Genomic DNA, 15,534 nt, shown 5'->3' on the forward strand with positions numbered 1-15,534 from the left:
ACAACAAAGGAAAAAATCAAAACAATAATATGACAATAATCGGTAGAGATCGTGTCTAATCGTGCAGTAGAAAGAACATGCAATGTGTCCCATTTAAGTAAAGTGAGTCTCCCATCCGGTGAGACCAGAAGTAAAGTATCAATAAAAGGTATGACATCATATGCATTATGTGGCAAAGTTTGAATGGCGTCTTTAATCCTCTATATGATTAATTACAACATAAACATAAAATCAATTAATCTCTAAAATTTCTTATCTCCCCCCGTATTATCAGTGTTGGAAATCTGCGGCTACCTCACGTATTTTTTAATTATGGTGAGTTGCGTCCTTGCGTCGATCAAAAATGATTATTTGGCTAATTTTAGTAGTGAATCCTTGAACGGCTTGTACTTGAGAACGTTTAACTGCGAACAAGCAGACCACAGCCTCCACAGATTGCAAAGTAGTTTACAACCAATTTGTTTTTGTTTATGTGATATAAGTGACATGAAATAATACCTGTCAGGTTTGTTGCGTTTTATTATTAGAAAATTGTTTTGTTTTGAAGAAGTTTTGAAGAAGTCTTAAGCTTATAAGAAATTTCAGTAACGCATTTAATAAACAAATGTGATAGGTAAATTTTTAAAATGCGTATTTATTATTCGTCCCAGCAACTCTATTTTATATATATAATTAAAACTATAATATGTAGACAATAACTAATATGACGTTTCAAAGTAAATATTTGTCGTTACTGTAAGTGAGACGATGAACCTTGTCTACAATCAGTAATCATTTTTATTAATTTACCTATTACCTCATATCCGATAATTCGCATGACAATAAAACCGCACGAAAATAGATTAATTTGCCCTACTGTCAATGATTTCTCCTAAAAATTTTATAATTTATACAAGACCGCTTAATAGATCGCACTTTTTATTCATGCAAACTTTTCTTGAACTGCACCACACACTAGTCTTGCCGAATTTTATGTAATATCTTCCTTGTTTAAACTAGTGAGATATTAACACAAATGGTAGATCATTTTAGATACTAGGCTGATAGATAAAATAAAAACATGTTACATCATGTGCAAACTGCATGATTATTTAAGGCCCGTTTTCACACTACGTCTTATTGTACGTTTTGTGGGTCATATAAAACGTACGACAAAATGTACGTTTTGTCCAGTGTATACACACTACGTTTTTCCTTCCGTTTTCTACCTCATTTCTAATTCAGAGTCTTGAGTTGTGTGTGAAGTTTGTTTAGTGTTTTTTTTTATTATGTAGGAAACACGGCTGCTTTCTTTTATTTTTTCAACTATAAAGATACTACGACTGAGGAAAAAGGGGATGAAGAAAGAAAAGACAAAATGGTCAAGAGAGTGGGCTTCTAAAAAGAAGCCAGTATTCCCACGTCTCGTTACTAAAAGAGGCGAACCAGATGACTGGCGCAATTATTTGCGAATGGACACCTCAGCCTATTGTCAATTGCTCGAGTTGGTAACACCATACATATTGAAATAAGACACCTCATGAGAAAAGCCATTACACCACATGAAAGACTCACAGCAACTCTCAGATATCTTACAACAGGACGCAGCGTCAAGGACTTGGAGTTCACCATCATAATATCCAAACCAGCGTTAAGCCAAATAATTCCTGAAACCTGTAATGCAATCTACTTGGTTTTAAAACATAACTACTTAAAAACTTTTATACAATTCAATAAATTCCCCGAGAAAATCGTGGGTGCATTGCCGCAAATCTGACATTATTAGGCTTTTTTTGGGAAAAATGAAACGAACTGCAGTGGAACTAGTCGTCAAATAAGTCAAAATTCGGACGACTTGTCTGAACATGTATTTTCACGTAACGTTTTATCCTATCAGTTCTCGCAAAACTATGCTTCTCCCATCATTTCTACGATCTGACCTTGGATTTCATTTCGATTCGACAAGACGTACGTCTTGCTGTTTACATGCCACGTTTTATTGTATAGGATTTGTCCTATCCAACAAAACGTACAATAAGCCTTAGCGTGAAAACCGGTCTTTACCTTGATCATGGAGACAACTTTCATCACTTTTTTTTTCTTCCAAGGTCACATTTAATTTTGTTTCTTTGTTTCTCTTTTTTTATCAGTACTGCGTATGAGTTTGAACTGTTGACCATTTTATTTCTTTTGAAGACTTTCGGGATAAAAAAAGGGTTTTATTGATACTGCTTCTGGTTTTAGATGCGCTTTAATCTTGCAATTCATTTGAGTTTTTTTTGTGAGGTGTTAAGTTCCTGATTCTAATGTTTATCATTCTTACTGTCAGATGATGGCCTCATTTCCCAAATTAGATCCACATAAAATTTGAACGAATTTTATAATACTAATAGATATATACTAGTATAATATTATAAAATAATAAACAATTTTTTGTTCAGGCGCCATCTCTTAAATATTTGTTCAAAATTATATAGTTGATTTTCAGGTATATATTTCTAGAAGTTTAACCGACAGGAATATATTTCAAGGATGGAAGAATGGATTTTTTATGTATAGTGAATTATCTAAAATATTCGTTTTAAATTTATGTTTCCTCTTGATTCTACTCATCTTTATGCCTAAGGCGTTTAAAAAACGAGCTGTGTAATATACTTTTATCACGATGTAATTTTTAGAACAAAAAATCACATTGAACAAAATGGAGATTAATTTACGGGTATAATATATAAGTAGAAAAGAAATGTTACTTATATTGTTAACTTTTTTATAAATCTAGCCGAAACTTTATTAAGAACAAAAGTATAAAAATAAAATGTAACACCCTTTAGGGATGTCGTCTTCACATGGTAAGTAGGAGCCTTGGCATTCTTTTATAAAAATAATTGATTGGCGAATAGTACGAAATTTATAGATGTAATTAGAGAAATGGGGAATCTAAAATTGCATTCCACAACATATCTTCTCAACTAAGCAAAAATCTTTGATAGTGCCAGTCATTGAAGCGAAAAATACGGTCTTACCGAATTTTTTTACTGTGAACCGATTTGCATGAAATTTTGGAATTAGGCTCATCTTACCCTTAACTTCAAAAGTGAAAATGATCTGAACTCCGCGTAACTCCTATTATTTTTAATGGGTGTGAACAACCCCTTAAAGGAAACATTGACATTGAGCCATTTTATCGCTAGAAAACATGTCTAATAGTAAGTGGTGGAATTGTTAAGTGTTTTCTAACAAAATTACCTCATATTAAAATCATTTTCAACCCCTTGAAAATCTTACAACCCTTGCAAACAACCCCTAAATTAAAAAAATCACAAGAAATACTTTGGTATAACATAAAAAGATGTAAGTATAGAGTAAGTAATATTTTATATTCTCTATAATAATTATCAAATTTTTAACCCCCTTTCAACCCTTGAAAACTATCCTTTGATAAAAAATTGTTAAAAATTTTTTTTGATAAAATGAAAAGGATTTAAATATTATTCCACACTCTCGAAAATGATTATCATATTCTTAAGCTTTTCTACCCTTAAAACTGCCCCTAAATTAAAACAGTAAATATATATGATTACATATTTAAAAATAATTTAATTTAGAGTAAAAAATTGCCATTTATTGAATAAAATATTTACAAATTATATAAAATTGTACTATTATTATTAAAATATAATATTATTATTCATGACTCAATGTCGGAGTCGCTGTCCCATTCAATATCTTTTGGCTGAATTGGAGGGCTATTTTGGAAGTGACATCTACACTAAACGTTCCAAAGGTACTATTACAAAACAGACCAACTCTTCTGCATCCTCAAGACGCTCCACTTCTTTTTTGCAGTCGCAAAAAATCATTTTAAGGAGTTCTTGTGGTGCGGGTGGATCTACAGACTTAAGTGGATTTAATAAAGCGTCATTTATGACCCACCCCCAATCCGTTGGATGAATGTTTTTGTTGCCAAATCTGGGTTTGAAGATAAACCCTCTTAGTATGTTCATTTATGGCACCAACGGTTGGAACTAAGGATGATAATTTTACGGCAGTTTTTTTCGTAGCAGCTTTGAGAAAACTTTCATAGCGCATCTTTTCGAGATATTCTGATAAGCTTTCTACTCGACTCAGCTTATTTTGTTGTGTATCTTTAGCAAGTCCACAAAAACATACCATGCAATATCTACCTGCCTCTAAAATATCTTCGAGTTCAGATGTATTATTTAAAAATATCTCCGCCTTACTTCTCAAATCTTCCCTTCGTTCCAAAAGATCCATGAATTTGTTTTGCCTTTATTATATGCCGCCGCAGTTGAGTCACACCCAGTAAATGAATGCACAAAAAGAATAAATTTCAAACTATTTGGGTATTTTATTTCCAAACTTTTCGATGAATATATTACTGTTTGCACAGCTGATCACCTGGCGTTTTCGTTGGCCTCTTCACTCAAATGTGTTATATATACATATAAGAACGTTGGTATGTATTCATGCCTACGTTTCCATAATATATGAACCATATGTATATATAAATACACATTACAATAGTTTTGGGTCTCTATTATACTGCGTCCTTTCACATTGCTCCAAATATTCACACTCCAAAATTTTCAGTTACTAAGTAGAAAAAAATATGATAAGTTTTTGGACCATAACTCCTTCAATTTTCATGCTATCACAATTTATAAAAAACCATTGTAAAGGTAATTAAGAGAGCTACAACTTCCTTTATTGCAATATAAGTAAAAAACTTTTTTCTAAAACGGTGAATGGTTAAAGGGCTTAAGAGAGGCTGTGATTGCGCTGCCACGCGCTCTTTAAACATATCTCCGTTAATTTTTGTTTGACAGAAAAAACAAAAAAACCAAATTGTGTGTCAGAAAAATACCTAAATTTTTTATTCCTACACTTTTATACGTATTTGTCGTCATTTTTGAGATATGAAAAAAAGTTGATTTTTTTTTAAATTTAAAATTTTTTTTAATCCTGACTTTTTTGAAAAATATGTGTCCTGAAGCAGCAAAACTGATACAATCTATTAAACTCTTCATAGTTATATGAAGTTATATAACTCTTACAAGTTAATTATAGGCGGAATACGATTAATTTTAATTTTGGTGGAAATGGCACTTATGAAACCCATTGATTTAAAAGAAAAAACATTAGATGCTCCTCTTATTTGCAATACAGCTCACTTATTTTAACTGCAAAAGTCTTTTAATAGTGCTCATTTTAAAGCTTATTTCAAGCACTACAAAACCCTTTTTTATTAGAATGCCTAAAATGCATCTGATCGCCGCTAGATGGCATTGGCCACATCGATTAAATTTCAGACAAAATAAAAAACGGCTTTGATCTTTAAAATCGAGCTTAATATTGCATTAAGAATACTTTATAAAAAACCAAATTGTTCATTTTTTTACCTGCTACAATTTTGTTTTTTATAAATTTTTCGATAAAACATATATTTTTGGAGATATGTATTTGCAAAATACCGATGAAAAACGTGAAAAAATTGCGAATTTTCAATTCCCAATAACTTGAAAAGTATTAGATTTTTCGAAAAAAACTTTATTGATGATTTTTTGCTTAGAATTAGGCGTTCTATCAATATCCGAGATTATTTTGAAAAAAATGCACCCCGAGAAGGGGTGGCAACCACCCCCAGGGTGGTTGCGGAGTTCGAATTATTTTCACTTTTGAAGTTAAGGGTAAGATGAACATAATTCCAAAATTGTATGCAATTCGGTTTACAGTAAAAAAATTCGGGGCAATAATGCTTCAATGACTGTACTATGACGAATTGGTTTTTAGTACTCATAAAGAGTATACCGAAATAAAAGAAAGACAGTTAAGATTTGATTTCACGTATAGTGCCTATGTATATCCGCTTATACGTATTTCACGTGAAATCAAATCTTAACTGTATTTTCTTTTATTTCGGTATACTCTTTATGAGTACTAGAAATCAATTCGCCAAGGATTTTTGCTTAGTTGAGGAGATATGTTGTGGAATGCAATGTTAGATTCCCCATTTCTCTAATTACATCTTTATCAACGTCTGTTTTGCTTTGCAATTCTTAGAAGGCACAGTTTAACGCAAAAATCTGAATTTGGTTTCGACAATTAGAAATCTTCTGATTTAGTTTCGTGATTTATTATCAGATGTCGCTATTGCGTCCATATCGAAGAGATTTTCACGTTGCTTCTATTACGTCAGGAAAGATTGTTTTCACGTTCAGAGCATCTATAAATAGGCTCTCCGAAGATTCCTTTTAGGATGAAATACGTATAAGCGGATATACAGAGGCACTATACGTGAAATCAAATCTTAACTGTCTTTCCCTAGTATGAAATTTATATACTGTATACAGTGTGTAAAAGCCAAATGGAATAAATTCATTATTTAGATTACTGTACATATTTATAAAAAATCCCGAAACACGTCAAATAAAAATTAAACCTTGACATTCTTTAACGTGAAAGTGCAACCCCTACCTTCAACCCCCTTAGAATGACAGGTACAACCCCCAATTTTTAAAATAGGAAGTATAGGCTTGTAATATATCGTTTGAAAGGTCTTTTCATTCTCCATTCAAAAATGTTGTCGCTTTCAAGTTTATTAGAATTAATTAAGATAAAATAAATTGAAATCATGTGGTTATCGAAATTCGCTAAAATATACTCAAAGCTTATTTCCCGTTTAGGTCTTGATAATGAGAAAGTGAACAAAAGCCATAGCAATGTAGTTTTTAGATGGCAACCATTAAAAAACTTTAAAGAATTTCCGTGGCAACGTTATTTTAACACGCATTAGTAAATTGTTTTATTTAAGTTGTCAGTTATGTTAAATAATGTTAGAAGACAGTTTTATTTGAGATTAGGATGTTGCAAAGACGTTCGCGGTGAACATTTTGAACATCTACTTCATTAACATTAATAGTTCTTTTTCGTGTTCTACATTTGATTACGTTTTGCATTACATTTTAGTTTTTGACTGTATTGTAGCGAATTTCGGTAACCACATGATTTTAATTTAGTTTATCTTAATTAATCTAAACTTGAAAGCGACAACATTTTTGAATGGAGAATGAAAAGACCTTTCAAACGATATATCACAAGCCTATACTTCCTATTTTAAAAATGTCAAGTTATAATTTAAATTTGACGTGTTTCGGGATTTCTTATAAATATGTACAGTAACCTAAATAATGAATTTATTCCATTTGGCTTTTACACACTGTATATGCGACATATATACAGATACATGAGATAATTTACTTATAAACATTAAATTTTGTTTAGTATATTAATGTCTTTAAGAAATTTTACCAAATGTTCAATTTTACAGTTTTCTCGTAAGATTTTACTTGTTGATCCGATAATGTGGTTGGTCTTTTTATGAAACAGGTATCTTGGACACTCTACAAGGACATGCTTAACACGAAGTGGCACATTACAGTTTTCACATAAAGTGGAATTGCAATATGCCTGTGGTTAAGTTGGGTATGTCCTAGACGAAATCTAGTAACAACGACTTATTGAGCTTTGTTGACAATTTGATATTTGCACGGTTTTAAAGATGTTTTTACTTAACGAAGTTTTAAAGTTGAACTGTCCCATTTACTTTGCCACAAATTTCCGACCTTCACTTTGGCAAAAATTATTTTAATTCATTTAGTTTTCACTTTTCACTTCACTCGCGATTTCACTGTTTCTTGCTTGTTGGGCTATCTTCATTTCCTTAAACGCCAATGTGTGAAGGAATCCATAGAAATTGTACAGTATGATTGCTCTTTTATATGATATCTAGTTCTTTTTTAATTAGGAGAGCAACTGGATGTGTAAAGTTGGTTAATGATATTGATGGAACTGAGGGAACAGATAATTATAAGAGCATTGGATACATCACTGAAGGTAATAAGTAAGAGGTTTATAGATGAAATATAGCTTGACAGTATGTATACAGTTTAAGGATAAAGATTTGAATGTGTTTCTCTCATTTACACAGACAAAGAAGAAGGCATGTCGATATATATGCTTCTTAAATGTCATGTTTTTTGGTTTGTGATCTATTCATTTATTTATTTTGTTACAGGTTAGTCAATATGATAGAAATAGTTTTGATTGTGACCGCCTTGGCGGTTCTAATGTACTATCTAGGATATAAACCCATGCAGTATTGGAAGGATCGAGGAATAAAACAGGGAAAAACCGCCTGGTTTTTTGGGGATAACCTCGGTACGACATTAAAAACGGAAAGTTTCGCTGATATGGTAGTCAAAGTATATAACGCAATACCAGGAGTACGGTAAGATCGATATAATAATATTCTGTAGGTATTAATTCAAAGATTAAATAAATAAAATACACACACACACACACACACACACACACACACACACAATTTGTACAAACCACAGCTCCGAGTGACACGTGTGTTCCAATGGATCAGTGGGACCCACATGTCCGAAGATCAAACCAAACTGGCCACACTACTTAATGGAGCGGTACCTATCTGACCCCCCAAGCTAAAACCAATCACCCCTCCCCATCGCAGGACATAACAAATGAGGAGACGAGCTTTTCTTCCTTCGACTGATTGAATTTATTATTTGACTTGACTTTCGACTTGTCCCAGATAAATGAAATATAAAATATGAAAAATTCGATTTGGAAGACTATGTTTATTCGTGAAGAGGTTGAAATCGAAGAACTAATTTATAGAAGAGAAACAGAAAACTTTTGCTCTCATGGACGAAACGTATGAAAAGTTAAGGTTTGAGACCTAACACGAGAAAAAAATGTTGTCACGAGATAAACTTAATTATTTATGAACCTATACCATATCCTATGCTGATTCATATATTACTTTTATATTCGATATTCATATTTTCAATTTTATTTTCTAAGTTGTCCTTTGAAAATCATTCACAATTTCCTCACCTTCGTTCATATTATTTGATAACCTTATTATGCATTTCGAATTTTTTGTTAGAGTCCATTTTATTGATTTTCTTATAGAATTAATGATTTTCATGTAAGAAAATTTCTTTTCTTCTAAAATCATTATTATACTCTTATTTTCTTATACCCTTACTTGCACTTCTTCTTTTTCTCATATATTTTTGCCCACTCAGGCGTCGGATTGGGTTACTGGTTCTTTCTTTACCTATTTTCTTTTACTTATTTTAGTTTTCCTTTTATTCCTTCATGTTTCTTCAATCTGATCTATCCATTTCCTTATGGGTCTTCCCTTTCGCTTTTTCCTTCTATTTCCCAATTCTACTATTTGCCTTGTGATTATTTCTGATTGCATTATATTAATATGTCCAAACCAGAACATTTGCTTCTGTTTGATTTACTTAGTAATAGGTTTCTGCTGTATAATTTGTCTCATATATTCATTACTTATCCTGTGCAATTTTGTTTTTCCGGACATTCTCAAATGTTTCATTTCGAATGCGTTGATTTTTGTTTTTTTTTCTGAATTTCGCTTGCGTGTATTATTATTGGCATTGGCATTGTATATTGGCGTTTATATGAAAGTATCTACTAAATACATTTGTATGGGAAAAATATATTCAACTAATATAATCATTAGCTAAATAAGTGTGTATTAAAATATACAGTTTAGATTTGGTTACTAAATGTAGTAAATATTTATTAACAAAAATATATTGTAACAGGTTCGTCTATGATGTTTGAAAATAACTCCCGCTTTGATGATGGTTAGTTCGCACTAGATAGTAAACAATTATTAGTTTGAATCAGACGCGGTCTATATTAATTCTGATTTGGAGCTCCATTTAATATAATATTAAGAGTACTGTATAAAGGTTTTTTTAGATACTCTGGAGCATACCAATTTACTACACCCACCCTCCTTATAAAGGACCTAGAATTGATCAAGCAGATCGGTGTCAAAGACTTTGATCACTTTACCGACCACAGATCAGTCATATCTGAAGAAGCTGATCCACTGTGGGCAAAAAATCTGTTTGCCTTAACAGGTAAGTTGTTAAAGTATGTGCTACATCAAGTCATTTATATTTTCTATAGCCTGCTTTATTCCACGCTGTTGTGTTTTTTACTTTAACATTTATTTTTCCTTTGTTTCTTATTATGTTAGGTCACTTTACTATATTCATATAACTTAATGAAGAATACTATGTTATTTGAACCATTGAATCATTTTAATTTCTATTTTCAGAAAATATGCTTTTTCAGGTCAAAAATGGCGGGACATGAGGCCAATTTTAAGCCCATCTTTTACCAGCAGCAAAATGAGAGCGATGTTCGTTTTGATATCTGAAACGGCACAATCTTTTACCAAAAACTTTTTAGAACTCGATCAAGATGTTATCGAGATCGAAATGAAAGACACATTTACGCGTTTTACCAACGACGTTATTGCTACGACCGCTTTTGGTATTAAAATTGATTCTATGAAGAATAAAGAAAACGAATTTTTCGTTATGGGTAAAGATATCACCAACTTCAGTGGATTTTGGAAAAATCTTAAGTTTTTGGGGATAATATTTTTTCCAAGATTGTTTACAGTAAGTAGAAATATTGAGTATGTAGTTAATGATAATATTTTCACTTCACTTTCACTTTCATGTTTTAGTTTATAAAAGTTGGCATGTTTACTGGGCGTGTCAGAAAGTTTTTCACTGATCTTATTGATGATACAATTAAAGTCAGAGAAGAAAAAGGAATAGTACGTCCAGATATGATCCACCTTTTAATGGAAGCGAGAAAAGGAGTTCATCAAAACGAAGAAAAAGTTATAGATACAGGATTTGCTGTTGTTGAAGAGTCAGATTTAGGTTAGGTGTTTTGATCTAGATTTATCCGAATTTTATAAACACATAGGTAATTCGATTTTAGGTAAAGGAGTCGTCAAAGAGATGACCAACATGGACATCGCTGCTCAGGCAATGATCTTCTTCTTCGCTGGTTTTGATTCGGTATCTTCGTTAATGTGTTTTATATCCTATGAATTGGCAATTAATCCTGACATTCAGAACAAACTTAGAACAGAAATAGAGGACACTCTAGAGCAATATAATGGCAATGTGCCATATGAAGCGATATTAAAAATGAGATATTTGGATATGGTGGTATCAGGTAAGAAAAATAAAGGAATAGTCGTAATTAATTTTTTAAGTTCATTCCTTTTATTTTTAATAGTAATCACTTAAGAGTGATTTATTTAATTTTTAATTAATTTTTTGTAGAGGGTCTTCGTAAATGGCCAACAGCTGTAGCTGTAGACAGAATTTGCACCAAACCCTACACGATCGAACCTACCACACCAGATGAGAAACCTGTCTACCTGGAGAAAGACACGACAGTATGGTTCCCAATCTTTGCTATACACCGTGATCCTGATTACTATCCAGACCCTGAGAAGTTTGACCCTGAAAGATTTAACGATGAAAATAAAGCCAAGATTCAACCTTACTCTTACATTCCCTTCGGAGTTGGTCCTAGGAACTGTATCGGATCTAGATTTGCACTTTTGGAGACTAAGGTCGTGTTCTTCCACTTATTGTCCAACTACGAGCTGGAGCCTTCGGCGAAAACAAAGATACCACTAAAAATTTGTAAGAAGCAGTTTAATTTAGCTGCCGAAGGGGGCTTTTGGTTCAATATGAAACGTATCAGGAAATAAACTGAAATTGAAATGACATGTATATTAGAGGCATTTATAAATAATCTGATTTTAATATTATTGTGTATTGGTATTAGATATCTAGTCCATATATATTTAATAGAAATATACTAATATATAAGAATAATATTTACTTTTAATAGTTTAAGATTATATTGTGTTATGTTATATTGCCATTTATTTTATTAGTAAATATATTTTCACAATTTTTGTTGTTTTATCTAATAATTTCCAAATTACTGCAGAACAATACAAAAAGCATTGTAGAATTGTATTTTAAAAGCATAAAATCTTTAGATCGGTACTAATTGGCGGCTGACAAATATTTTCATTTTGAACTATTTGAAACTGCTTCTTTAAACTTAAGGATGCAATGTTATCATAAAGAATAATAATATGTGGTTGAACCACTGAACAAATAACATTTGTTGTAGTTTTCTGTCCTGTAATTTAGCGTTGTCCTCGATTTTCAATTATTTCGCTACCAGCGGATCTTAATCTTGTTTCTTGAATATACTGCTACATTCTCCAATTTTCATGTTCTTGTAAATTTCTCTAGATTAATTTATTCATAATAAATTATTTATATTTTAATCTTCCTCGTTGTTATTTTACTGATTGCTTAGCAGGTTCCAAATCTTCCGTTATTTGGTTTTATCTACTCTTTCTTAGCAGATTGCTTATTCTCTAAATTATTCTAAGGTGCACGAACGACATAATCGTATTAGTATTATTAATAGTAATACGTGGGAATTTTTAGTCAGTTCTTCTATAAGGAGCGGTCCCCTGTAATTGGGGGATACTCTCTGGGTATCTGTAGCGCCAATGCCCAGAGGGTAACAGAGATGTACGTGGAACACCGCAGTCATTTTTCACTTTGACCGAAAAAGTTCTTTCAGAGAGAAGGTTTTCTTACCACAATAATAACCCACCACGCACTACAAATATAAAGTCCATTCATTAAGAGCGAGAAGGAGGTTGCTAGTTACAGAACAATTCGGCAGAAATCCGTGTTGAGAGACTGTACTAAGATTATTACTACCAAACTTTGGCTCTTACCAAAAGGATACTAATTTATTGGCTATTAATTTTTTTTATTATTTTAACTAATATTAGTGGAACCGAGTTTATTTCCATTTTTAATATGTCGGTGTTACTATACCAGATTTCCATAAAGTTAGCTTACGTTAATGCATGTAGATAATAATCATAATTACTCAGTTTTCTGATCAAAATACGACAATTAAAAACTAATAACTAAACAAATTACTAGCCTACACTCTTATGGATTTATACAGAGGCGAACACTAGACTATATTTTAAATAGACAATAACTAATCGAAAAAACAATATAGCATTCCCATGTCTATTATATCTGTCTTTTGTAGATTAAGGAAAATATTCGATAACTTTTAAAAAATTTTAGAAAACAACTAAACAATGTTACGATTAGAAAACATGTATTCCTTACGGTGAAAACTGAGAAACGAAACGTCATTACGTACCGTCAATTTGGTGCTGCTAAGTTTTTTTAACATATATAGCGAGTATAATTACCACGATTTTAAAATAAACAACTTTAGGATCTGCCTCAAGAATTATGGGGGAAGCAAAACTTCGCAACGATCCACTATTTCAACTTAGAAAACAACAAATCTCTAGCTTCATTCAACATAAGAACAATGCAATCTGACGAATGCCTAGAGGAACTAGAAGAAAAATTGTCACGTATAAAATGAGATGTGGGTTTAAGTGAAGCTAGACGACCAGAACCACAAACACTCATCACCATAAAATCAGGTCATGTTTTATAATCAGAACAACATAGAGTACAAAGACAGAGAGTCGCACATAGACGTAGTAGCAATAGGTAACAGCGATAATAGCGATAATAGTGAACAAAAAATTTATAATTTGTTTATTGGGGGTTGAAAGGGGGGACTGAACAATCATTTAATTTGAAGACAGGGTAAGCAAATAAATTAAAACGTTTGCAAACGGCTACTTGTGTTTGGTTGGAGAGCTAGGTCGTAGATAAGGATTCCTTTATTCGGGGAGGGCTGGGAGAATTAACTACGAAAAAGAAATAAAAAAAAATACTTACAGAGATCCTTCTAACAAAAAACAGAATTAAAACTATAGTTATGTACCAATTGGCAGAAAAAGGTGTACTGTCATGTCAAAATAAAACTAAATAAAACTACTCAACTTTTCTGAATTATTAATTAATTATCAAAGGTTAATTTTATTTAAAAAGAAACTAAAATACGACAATTACGTGATACATAAAACTTATATTTAGATATTTATAAACTTTTTAAATTGACATGAGAGCAAATCTTTTTTATAATAACGATAAATGCTTATTTAGAAAAATTTAACAAAACTACTTGCTTCGCTGGCTGATTATTTCTTTTAAAATTAATAAAAAATTTTGTTACCTTATATTTGAATACAAAACACTGTCCCACATACTTCAAACGATCTGGATCCGATCCATGGGAGACACAAAATGGAAGCTGGATAAATTCTGGGAAAAATCAAATACCAAAATCGGGCTTCAGGTTATCCTGGATGATAACAATATGTATTGTTTAAACTCCGCTGCCTATTTTCCTTAAAACCATGTCGGCTTACTTAGCCCTAATGGAGGCTGTTATTAAATCCCTTGTCACGAAATACAGCTTTTTAGCATGTTGAGCTTTAATCACCTTCTTTTTACCAAAACTCATGGAATCAAGCGAAAATTTGCCGGTTGTTTAAAACTCTCTGCTTGATGTTTCACCGTTCAGACCCTAGATTGTTCTCTTCGCTTCTTGACCGCCACGCCAACCTCTCGTTGTCCAACTTGTATCTCCTCGTACCAGTTTGTTTTACTCGCAGCCAATCCAGATTTCTCCCTTTGTGGGAACTTATTTAAATTAAAACGCGTTTAAGGCGAAGTCGAACTCGACAATTACGCTGTTAATATTATCCCAGATGACTCCTCAAATGGGTACATGTAAAATCATCACCAATTACCATAAATACCCTCGTACATAGTACAAACTCATAACCGCCATAAAAGTAGGGATTTTTAAATAGACCCCGAGAGATTGGTAAACTCATCATTGGCCTACCTAACTCCGTGGCAGGTATAGACCATAAACCACTTGCAAACCGCTAGGATTTGGTAATTTGACAGAATAAATCTAAACTAGATGTATTAAAGGCAAATGTAATATATTAGTTTTTATTTGGGAATTCCGCAAAATTCTATTGATAGCTACCTAAACCTATACGAAAAGAAAAATTTCTCTTCATTTGCACTTGCTCCTTTAACATGGATAGTGAGCTGCTCATTACGTTTTGATCCAACGCGGACGAAAAATGATAGTTATCAACAAATTCAAATTTCAATTGCGAAAGACTCTAAAATCGAATTGCTTTTGTGGATAATTACAATAATAATAAGAAAATTAATATTTACAAAACTGTTAGATCCACACTAAAGTATGTATATAAAATATGTATGTTACTTGGTATGCATTATCCATTTGAGAAAAGTACGGTAATACATAATAATAAGTGCGAATCGGTGTTATACTCAAGATGGTGTTCTATTAAAAACTCAAAATCATGCCACATGCAACATCTTGTTTAGCCGAAAATAATTTTTGGTGATAGACCACTTACTTCTAAAGAACGCTATTTTTCTTACTTGACACAATTTCCATATTTCGTGAACGGTGGTAGAGATATTTAGAAGTTTAAATCTAAACACAAAAATGTGTGTCAATATTGTCCTTTAAAGTTTGTTAAGAAATACTCTACATTTCTCTTGCTACATATTTTTAATAAAAATTTAAAGTGCCAGGATTGGAAAATAATTATTTAGT

General features: G+C 32.0%; 1 protein-coding gene across 1 annotated transcript in view; it reads left to right on the forward strand.

The window, feature by feature from the left end:
- Positions 1-335: 335 nt before the first annotated feature.
- The window catches only part of LOC140441777 (uncharacterized), a 58,766-nt gene continuing 43,567 nt past the window's right edge, over positions 336-15,534 (forward strand). The window contains exons 1-7 of the mRNA XM_072532730.1: positions 336-505; positions 8,075-8,287; positions 9,826-9,989; positions 10,207-10,538; positions 10,607-10,808; positions 10,870-11,109; positions 11,220-11,653. Coding sequence (XP_072388831.1) covers positions 8,085-8,287; positions 9,826-9,989; positions 10,207-10,538; positions 10,607-10,808; positions 10,870-11,109; positions 11,220-11,653 — 1,575 coding nt within the window. The 5' untranslated portion in view covers positions 336-505; positions 8,075-8,084. The remainder of the gene's footprint in view (positions 506-8,074; positions 8,288-9,825; positions 9,990-10,206; positions 10,539-10,606; positions 10,809-10,869; positions 11,110-11,219; positions 11,654-15,534) is intronic.

This window comes from Diabrotica undecimpunctata, chromosome 1 (assembly GCF_040954645.1).
Source record: "Diabrotica undecimpunctata isolate CICGRU chromosome 1, icDiaUnde3, whole genome shotgun sequence".
NCBI classification, from domain to species: domain Eukaryota; kingdom Metazoa; phylum Arthropoda; class Insecta; order Coleoptera; family Chrysomelidae; genus Diabrotica; species Diabrotica undecimpunctata.